The sequence below is a fragment of the Propithecus coquereli genome, unplaced genomic scaffold, assembly GCF_000956105.1.
Source record: "Propithecus coquereli isolate 6110/MARCELLA unplaced genomic scaffold, Pcoq_1.0 Scaffold251, whole genome shotgun sequence".
NCBI lineage: Eukaryota > Metazoa > Chordata > Mammalia > Primates > Indriidae > Propithecus > Propithecus coquereli.
Genome location: NW_012148075.1, coordinates 1,138,292 through 1,148,787, shown reverse-complemented (window position 1 = coordinate 1,148,787; position 10,496 = coordinate 1,138,292). Strand labels below are relative to the sequence as shown.

General features: G+C 45.0%; 1 protein-coding gene across 1 annotated transcript in view; it reads right to left on the bottom strand.

Moving 5' to 3' along the window:
- The window catches only part of CMTM8 (CKLF-like MARVEL transmembrane domain containing 8), a 124,108-nt gene extending 116,423 nt beyond the window's left edge, over window positions 1-7,685 (bottom strand). The window contains exon 1 of the mRNA XM_012646888.1: window positions 7,296-7,685. Within this exon, the coding sequence (XP_012502342.1) occupies window positions 7,296-7,442 (147 nt within the window). The 5' untranslated portion in view covers window positions 7,443-7,685. The remainder of the gene's footprint in view (window positions 1-7,295) is intronic.
- Between the last annotated feature and the right edge of the window lie 2,811 nt (window positions 7,686-10,496).

Below are 10,496 nucleotides of genomic sequence, written 5' to 3'. Positions count from 1 at the left end.
AAATGCAAGGAGCCCAGAACAGCCAAAACAATCTTGAAAAAGAACAAAGCTGGAGAACTCCATTCCAGACTTCAAAACTTACTACAAAGCTACAGTAATCAATACAGTGTGGTACTGGCAGAAAGACAGACATTTACATCAACCAAATAGAACTGAGAATACAGATACATACCCTTATATTTACGGTCATTTGATTTTCAACAAGGGTGCCAAGATAATTCAATGGGAGAAAACTGGTGTTTTTAACAAATGGTTCTGGGACAATTAGATATCCATATGTAAAAGATTGACGTTAGAACCCTACCTCACATCATATACAAAAATGAACTCAAAATGAATCACGGACCTAAAACTCTTGGAAGAAAGTATAGGAGTAAATCTTTATGACCTTGAATGAGGCAAAGCCTTCTCAGATATGACATTAAAAGAATAAACAACAAAAGAAAAAAATACCTAAAATGGACTTTTTCAAAATTAAGAACTTTTGCACTTCAAAGAACACCATCAAGAAAAATGAAAAGACAGAATAGGAGAAAAATATTTTCAGATCATATATCCGATAAGAGATTTGTACCAGAATACATAAAGAACTCTAACAACTCAACAATAAAAGACAAATCAATCTAATTTTTAAATTGTCACAAGATTTTAATAGACATCTTTCTAAAGAAAATATACAAATGACCAACAAGCACATGAATTTGTTCAACTTCATTAGTTGTTACGGAAAGGCAAAACCACAAAGTGATACCACTCTACACTCACTAGGATGGCTAGAATCAAAGACAGACAATAATTAAGTCTTGGTGAGGATGGGGAAAAATCAGAACCCTCATGTTGCTGGTGGGACTGTAAAGTGGTACAGCCACTTTGGAAACAGTCTCGCAGTACCTCAAAACACTATACATAGAGTTACCACATGATCTAGTAATTCCATTCCTTGCCAAATGCCGAGGAGAACTGAAAACACAAAAGCAGTTCACAGCAGCAGTATTCATAATAGCCAAAATGTGGAAACCACCCAAGTGTCCATCAGCTGATGAGTGGATAAACAATGTATGCACAATGAAATATTGTTTGACAATAAAAGGAATGAAGTACTGACACATACTGCAGCATGGATGACCCTTAAAAACATGATGCTAAGTGAAAGAAGCCAGACTGAAAGGGCCGCGTAGGATTCCATTTATGTGAAATGTCCAGAATACGCAAATTCGTAGAGACAGAAAGTATGAACAGTTTAGTGATTACCAAAGGTTGAGGGAAGGGAGGAATGGGGAGTGACTACTAATAGGTATGGGTTCTTTCTGAAGTGATGAAAATGTTTTAAAATTAGATAGTGGTGATAGCTATACAACTCTGTAAACATCCTGAAAATCCTTGAATGGTAGACTTCAAAAGGTCAATTTTACATGTGAATTATATCTCTGTAAAGCTATTTTTGAAAAAACACATATGATCCCAGGTGCAGTGGCTCATGCCTGTAATCCCAGCACTTTGGAAAGCTGAGATGGAGGATCTCTTAAGGCCAGGAGTTCAAGACCAGCCTGGGCAACATAGTGATACCTCGTCTCTACAAAAAATTAAAAAAAAAAAAAAAATCAGCCAAGAGTGGTGGTGCATGCCTGTAGTCCCAGCTATTCCAGAGGCTAAGCCAGGAGGATCGCTTGAGCCCAAGAGTTGGAGGCTGCAGTGAGCTATGATTAGGCCACTGCACCCCAGGTTGGGTGACAGAGTGAGACCTTTTCTCCAAAAAAAAAAATATAATAAAAAACACATGTGCCAAAGCTCACAGAACACTACACTAAAAGGGTGAATTTTATTGCATACTTTAATAAACTTAGCTTTAAAGATTCATCTACCCTTTTATCAACTGTAAGTACTCATCCTCAGAAAACGCTAAGGAACATCGAGAAATTTAGCTTAAAGGATGTTTGTTACAGCATTGTTAAAAGAAGGAAATATACGTTAAACAGTGGGAGCCTGAATATTCATGCAATATTATATGGCCATTAAGAATGCCGTAAGAAATTAATCACTGATGAGAAAACGTAATAATATATCAGGCCTCAGCAGGAAACCAGGCACATTTGGACTGGATAATCTGAGCAGAGTTTAATTAAGGTGTTATTTATAAAGCAGGGTGCAGCAAAATCACAAGTGATAGTGCAGTGCCTGGCAGGGGGAGTGAAAAGTTATCAGAGCCAGGGCGGAGGAGGCTGCCAGACGGCCTGCCTTCCTTGGGAGGGACACAGCAAACCTGCTGAGACCTGGCCAGGAGGAATCCTGGGGAGTGAATATCCAGAACCTGCTCTTAGCTGACCCTACAGCCTCCTGCTGGTGCCACCAGTGGATGAAGCCAGCAGGACACCAGAGGGCAGGGGAGCCCTTGGGATAGTCTATGCAGGAGCAGGGTGGAAAGTGAATCTGAGGGACAAATGGAAGATACCCAGCAAAGATGGTCATAGCAGGAAACAAAAAGAGTAGTTTAGAAGGGACATTTTTTAAAAAATTACAGATAAATAACATATAACCACTTATGAAAATCTGGAACAATTTACTCCAAGGGGTAAAAAGAGCGGTTCACTCAGAGTTCCTCAGCAGTGACACAACTGGCAGTTGGTGAAGCCATTCATTGTTGGGGACTATCTCATGCATTTCAGGACAGTAGCACTCCTGGCCCCCAGGGCACTGAACACCAAGAGGAACCTTAGGCATTACAATACCCAAAACAATTGAAAAACCTTACCCACTTCCAGATATAGGGTGGTACCACGCCTTTGTTTTTGGTTTCTTTTTTTTCTTACCTGCATTTTAAAAATTTTTCTGCTACGACTAGGTATTGCTCTTGTGAAATGGTAAATGTGCTATTTTCTTTAAAGGAACTCAGCAGGATACTAGAATAATTTAGATTCCAGCTCTCAATAAACCCTACTTGTCCTTCTCCAGCTAAGTTTGCTCATGACAGTAAGTAAACAAAAGGTGGCCTAACATTATTACATGAATTCTATAATTCATTTTGAAATCACCAATAACAGGAAGGGCGCTATTAACTCAGATTACTACAAATCACTTTTATTCTTCAAGTACTTGTAATAGTTATGAGATCACGGCATCCTACAATTCACAGGTCAAGTACTAGATTGCTTCTTACTGGTTATAAAACTTTAAAAGGAAGGAAGTTATCACGATTTGGTTTCAACACGATGTTACATTGGCATAGCTTGAGTGTCCATGTTACATTGGCATAGCTTGAGTGTTGTAGCAGGTAGAGCTACTACCACCCACACGTGGGAAAGCCAGGGCTGGCGATTTTGACAAGTGATTTGAAGACACGTTTTATTTTGTTCCCTATATTATTTCCCATTTCCCCAGGTTCAAGCAGGATGTCGGGTTCTTAGTAATTCTTTTTGTTTCAGTATTTTGTTTCTACAAGGCAGAAAGTAGCATTTTTCTGGGGGCAGGTATATCTTAATCTCAGGAATGCGACAGTAATAATTTGAAACGCACACACCCCTCTATCCCCAGATAAAGAATCAGTGGTTCCATATTTCATGACAGCCAAGAAACCATCCATAAGCTGCATCCTTATTCAGATATTAAAACATGAACAAAAAAGTATCTTAGAATCAATAAACATAGTACATCATTTAAAGTGATCCTTAGCATTTTAAATTTAAGAGTCTCTCTAATTAAAAAAATATTTTTAGATTAATAGGCTCATAATACTGATGAAAGTTTAAACCAGTAGAACTTTGGGGGACATTAATTTCACAATATGTCACAAAACCCTTAAATTTGTATACCCTTTAACCCAATACTTCTACTTTAAGGAATTTTTCCTCAAGAAAAGCACTACAAAAATGTGGAAAGATGGAGAAAGAAGGAAGATTGCTACAGCATTGGTTGTACTAGTATAGCCTAGAAACACATTCGTCTTCAAATAGAAGATTGAGGAAACCAAGTATCATACTTCCATATGATAGAAAACACTAATAACGTGAGAGATCTGAAACCGTGAAAAATGTTCATCGCATAGTAAGTGCAAACAGCAGGTCGCACGTCAGTAAGAAAAATCACACAAAAAAAATGCAAAGAAAAAAGTATAAAAGGAGTTTTAGAAAGAACTGAAGAAAATGGAAAGAGAAAAATCAAATTTAAAAAAAACCCTCAAACTTAACAGGAGTTTTCCTTATTTGAGACAACACACCAGGTTCCCACGGTGTGTAATAATGGAAGAAAACACACTTATATAAAGGCACAACATTGTGATAGTTCAGTTCTCTGGGAAGAAAGAAGATTCTGCAAGTTTCCAGAAAGGGGGGGACAGGGATTAACAACTGTAATAATTTAAAAAAAAAAAACAGAATAGCTAGAGGACAATAAAGAAATACTTTTAAAATTCTCAAGAAAAACAATGTCCGATCTAACATTTTTTACCTAGTCAAACTATGAAGTACAGTTTAAAAGATGCAAGTCTCAATTTCCACATGCTAGAGGCTGTGTGTCCCCCGCCATCAGTGGGAATAAGGCAAGACAGAAAAGGACACTCGACGTGGCAAGCCAGGGATCCAACCCAGGACAGAAGGGAAGAGAATCTTCAGGGCAGTGGCGCAGGAGACCCCAGTCAGCTGTGCACAGGCCACCAGGCCTGGTGGGAACAGGTCAGAGGCCTCCAGAGACGTTGGCCCTGAGGATGACCCTAATAGCACACCCACCGTCTCCCAGCTTCCTGGCAGATTTAGATAACCGGGTTCAATTAGTGATAAGTATCTGGAGAACTAAGAAATTGAAAAAGAAAATTTACCAACACTAGGGAAAACAAGAAATTGCGCAGGAAAGGAAAAGCATTCATAGACTACTCAGAGGCTTAGCTGTGAGCAGTGTTTACGGTGTCTTAGGTCAACACTGGCTGTTGATCTAATCCAAACCATCTGATGACTATACAGATGCTCCTTGACTTATGATGGAGTTACATCTCAATAAACACATCATAAGTTGAAAATATCAGAGGTCGAAAATGCATTTAATACACTCAGCCTACAAACATCAGAGCCTAGGCCAGCCTATCTTAAACATGCTCGACACACTTATATTGGCCTACAGCTGGCAACATCATCTGACAACACAGCACATGCAGAGCATCAGTTGTTCACCCTGGTGATGACGTGGCTGACTGGGAGCTGCGGGTCACTGCCACTGACCAATATCAAATGAGAGTATCACACCGCACATCGCTAGCCTTAGAAAAAAATCAAAATTCAAAGTACAGTTTCTACTGAATGCATACTGCTTTCCTACCATCAGTAAAGTTGAAAAATCCTAAGTCAAACCATCATAAATCAGGACCTTCTGTATGGAGAGACAGGAAGGGTATATGTATAATTGGAGGTGGAGAAGAGGTGGCCCATGAAAGCTAAAGTCTCATCTTTAAAAGTGAGAAGCACAATGGGTAATGCTACAATTGCAGGGGGGGACCCTGTAATAGCATTATAAACATGTTTAGAGCTCTAAGAGGTGAAGGTGGTGGGGAAAACTTGTATTTCTGCCTGTAGGACAGAATCTTTAAAATATATGCATAATTAGCTCCGTCAAAAATAAAAACTCAACTAAAGTAGTAATAAGGGTGAGTTTGCTTATGTTTTTCCATTTTTTTTCAAAAAACTTAATGAAATCTAAAACGGTACATGCCAACATGTCAACAATGGTTATTTCTAGTGATGGGATTGTGGGCCATTTACATTTCTTCCTTCGCTTTTATGATTTCTGGAAAAGTATGCAACATAGAGCATATTGGTATAAAGCAGAAAACAATAGGCATTTTACTTCATGCCTGGTCCAAACCCACTCCAGGGTAGAAGCACCATCTCTGTCATTTTAGCTCCTGTTTGCCCCGCCGAGGCAGGGGAGCCTGCCAACTCCTTCAATCACACAGCAAATATTTGCTGAACGCCTAAGAGCCAGGCCCTGCAAGGTGATTCCAATACCTTCAACTTTTTATTGGGTCCCCTGAAGTCCTCAGTATCAGCTGAGGGAATAGGATGAAGAGTGGGCTAAGCCAACACTTCACAAACTTTATGTGCACAAGAGCCACCAGGGGATTGATTCAGTAGGTCTGGGGAGGGCCCTGAGACTCCAGGGAGGGAAGCAAGCTACTTGATGTACAGGTTTTGCTGAAGGTTTCTCAAAGCAGCTCCCCAAGTCTTCAGTCACTTGTGCCCCATGATGGCCTCTCATTCTCTAGCTCCCGCATGCTTAGATTTCAATCCCACAAGTGTTTAAAGCAAAGTCTGTGAGATATAGTAGAAGGGACACTGCTTAGGCAGCTGGAAGCTGTCTGAACCGTCAGCAGGTAAAAGCAGGGCCCTGGAGAAAAGCAGGCCTGGGTCTGAATGCCAGCTCCACCATCCACAGGTGTGATTTACTTCCCCACTCTGGGCCTCAGTTTCTTCGTATATAAAATGGGGATGATAACTGAAGCCACTTTCACAGAGTAGGGTTGTGTGGGTTACATAAGGATATGAAGGCATCTAAAGGGCTCGACAAGCCCCTTACACCTGACAAAGACTCAACAAACAATGCCCACCACTGTTAACAGGGCTCCAGTCCTTTCCCAGCCCTGAAGGACTGGCTGGGACTTCTGGGGAGATCACTTGAGTTCTAAGCCTTCATGCCTTCCAAGCAGAGAAGAACGCACATGCCTTGTCCCCTTGCCAGGAATGTTCTCTGCCTAAACCAGGATGTGTGCAGAGCACCAGGCAGGAAACACCTTTGGTCCTCAAACAGGTTGAGGCCCTCAGATTTTATTCAGCGAATTTTTCCCGATTCACCTTAATCTTACTACTGGAGAGATAATTAGGAAGAGAAAGAACCCCTCCCCTCTCTCCCTGGTGTTAGGAAAGCTTTGCTTTCAGGCAGGAGGCCATCCATGTGCAGATCAGGTAAGGGGAGCACCAGGTGTTCCTGCCACTCAAAACAAACTCAAAGCCTACGAAGCATCCTGCTCCCAGGACACGCCATCCAGAGGGCCCAGCAAGCTTGATTCTTCCCCTACAGACACCCTGAGGATTACGATCCTCTCTTCCCCAGAAGCCCAAGTTGATTAGATCTCGTTTGGAGAGGAGGTGTCTGAGTTTTGCACTTTGGGAAGAAATCGAGGCTGAGCAAAAAGGGTTCCCCTAAGCTCGCGGGAGCATCTGAGCAGGCTCCATCCCGAGAAGCACGGCGAGTGCACGCGCGCGGGGTCCCTCTGCGCGCTCCCCGCCCCCGCCTGCCCCGGCCCGCAGGGCACTCACGATCTCGGCCACGATGAGGAGCCCGGGCAGGGTGCGGAGGAACTCCCGGTCGTAGGCGAAGCTGCTGCTGCTGGTGGAGAAGTTCTCGGCGAAGGAGCTGGTGGTGGTGGTGACGGTGTGCGAACGGGCGCGCTGCGGGTCCTCCATCGTTGCGCCCCAGCCTGGCTGGCCAGTCCCCGGGGACCCCCAGCGCGTCCGGGGCTGGACGCGCGGTCCTGCACCCCGGGGACACCGGCGAGGGGGAGCGGAGCGTGCCGGGGGCCGTCCGGGGGCGGCGCGTGTCCCTCGAGTGCGCGGCGCCCCTGGCTCCTCGGTGCGCGGGCTCCGGGGCTGCGCTGGGGCCCAAGAGGAAGAGGAGAGCGAGCGAGGGGAGGCCGCCGGGCGGCCGAGCAGACGGCTGAGGCCAGGAGCAGAGGAGGGGGCGTGGAGAGGGGCGGGCGGGAGGCGGGCAGGAGAGGGACCGCCCCGCGGAGGCGCCGCGGGCTAGCGGCCGCGTCACCTGCTGCCGGACACCAGGCGGCCGAGAGGGCGCCGGGTCGCGGCCAACGTCGCTGGGTGGGCAGCCAGGCGGGCGGCGCGGAGGAGAGAGCGCAGGGTCCTGGGCGCCGGCCGCACCCGCTCCCGGCCCCGGCCTCCGTCAGGCTCCGCCTCACTGGGCCCGCAGCCGCCGACCTGTTTCCTTCCACCTGGCCTGGGCGGGGGCCGCGGGCACTGGGGGGGTCCCTTAAGGAAACCCAGGCCTCCCCGGGTTCCGTGGCTCCAGGACTCTGCCGCGGGGGCACTGAGTGACGGCCGAGGCAGAGGGTGGAAAGAGCTGCTGCAATTACGACCCGGCCGGACCTCAGACCCGAGATCGATGAGAGGCCGCCACGACTGCCCGGGAGACGCCTGGAGCTTCTCCCCCTCCCGCTGCGGCCGTCTCCAAGCCTGGCGTTATTTCCTGCCGGTCCTGTCGGGAACAATTTGAGGAACCAACTTAATAGCTGGGCTTTGAGGACGAGACGCTTCCAGGCTCTGCCTGCGGCTCCGTCGCGAGAACCCGTGGAGCCTGGGTGACTGCGCCTGGGGCGGAGGAGTGGGGAGATATTTGGGGGTCCCTAGTCAAGATGAATCAGTGTGACCGTCCCATCACCCTTGGAAAAAAACGTTTCAAGAAAGCGTGGAAGGTGTGGTTTGTGCAAAGTGAAGTTTATGACAAACGGGCTGTGCTTTCGTGAGATGGTGCAGGGGACGAGGGCACCTCATTTAGTGAGGCAAGTTATAGGGTCAGGTCAGACCTGAGCTCAAACACGGGCGCGTGCGTTTATCAGCTGTATGATCGTGAAGAAATGGCTCTACTTTTCTGGGTCTCAGTGGTGCCATCTGTAAAATGCACGCTTTGATAGATGGACCTCTGACCAAAAAGATTTTCTTGGTTGTGGTCCCTCCTTCTATTTAGTGAAAGGAGTGGCAAGAAAGGGTGGCAAGAAACACTTTATCCAGAAACCACCAAAGGAAAAGGAAATAATCTTTGGCCACAAATAGAAGGTAGCTTTGCATTCACAATGAAGGCATTCCGGCTTATCTGTTCCAAGATAGGTTGGAAAAAAGGTCAGAAGGGACATTTTATTCACGATGTCTTATGAACTGTGCTGAGAAGAAAGCAAAAACTACCCTCTAATAAAACAAGGAAATTAGTTTCTTGGAAGTGTAGGGCCTAGCCAGGAAGACCTCAGGGAGTAAAAGTTAAGGCTTCAAAAGCGTGGCAAAGATGAACATTTGGAGAAACTCCATCCATGTGCATTTGGTAAGCACCTTGGGCTGGTGGATAAATACATCAAAAATTTTAAATATAGCACTTTCCCCCAGAGCAATAGTTTCTCAAAGTGGTCCCAGGACCAGCAGTGGGAATTTGTCAGAAATGCACATTCTCAAGCCCCACTCCAGACCCGCTAAATCAGAAACTCCGAGAGTAGGGCAAGGAAGCTGTGTTTAACAAGCCCTCCAACAGACACTGATGCATGCTGAAGTTTGAGAGCTGCTGGTTTAGAGAAACTGCTGATGAAGTTGAGGAATAAGAGATACACACATGAAATGGCTGGAAGAGTCTAAGGCATCATGCATGACATTTAGTGAGTGTGTAAGACAGAAAGGAAGTCTAGATAGCTCTATTTCCATAATACAAAGGACAATCGTTTTCTTGAAACCCTTGGGTTCAGATAGACTTACGAATTCAGATTTTTTTTTTTATTTAGAAAGATAAAATGTACATGTACCATGTATTACATAACAGCCTGAGTGAGGTCTAGAGGGGCCCTCTAATACACTAATTTTCTGCAATGAAAATATGTGAATGACATGCTTGGGGTATCTATTGCAATGTAACAAATGTTCCCCAAACATTAGTGACTTAAAATAACCATTTTATTTGCTCAAGAATTTGTGGGCCAGGAATTTGGGCAGGGCTTGGCTGGCAGGTTCTTCTACTCTGTGTGATATTGATTGAAGTCCTTCACTCAGGGCTTTTGACTGGTGGGTGAGCAGCTGAAAAGTGGGTAGAAAATCCAAAAAGGCCTCATTTGCTTTTGAGCACTTCAGTGCTCTTCCAACTAGCCTCTCTCTCCGTGAAGCTTGAGCTTTCTCATAGCATGGCAGGCTCAGAGTAGTTTGACTTCTGCATGGCAGCTAGTTGCTAGAGGGGACTTTCCAGGAGAGGCAAACGCAAAAGCACATCTCTTAAGGCCCAGCCGTGAAAACTACACAGCATCATTTCTGCCACATTCCATTGGTCAAAGTCAACGAATGACAAGGCCAGTGGGATTCGAACAGAGGGGAAACAGCTACCACATCTGGACAGGAGGAGCAGCACAGAATTGTGGCCCTCTTTTAATCCACTAAGTGAGATTTAAAAAGACAATAAATAGCTTCACATAAGTTTGTTAGGTTTTTCTACCAAATACATTTTCTGCAAACTTAAGAAAAAACTTTTGGTTTTCAGTTTTTGGTATTTCAGAATTGCACAGAAACATTTGTACACTGGTTGCTTGCAAATTGGCTTGCCTCTTTCCAACTGCTGCTTAAATTCAGATGCTTATCTTCTACCTGGAACCCTGGGCCCATTCCTCCAATAACAACCTTATCCAGTCCACCTCTCATCTTCCTGCAAAAATTATTGTATTGAAACCCCAGGCTAAGGTATAGTGTAAGGGCTTCTATAAGGTA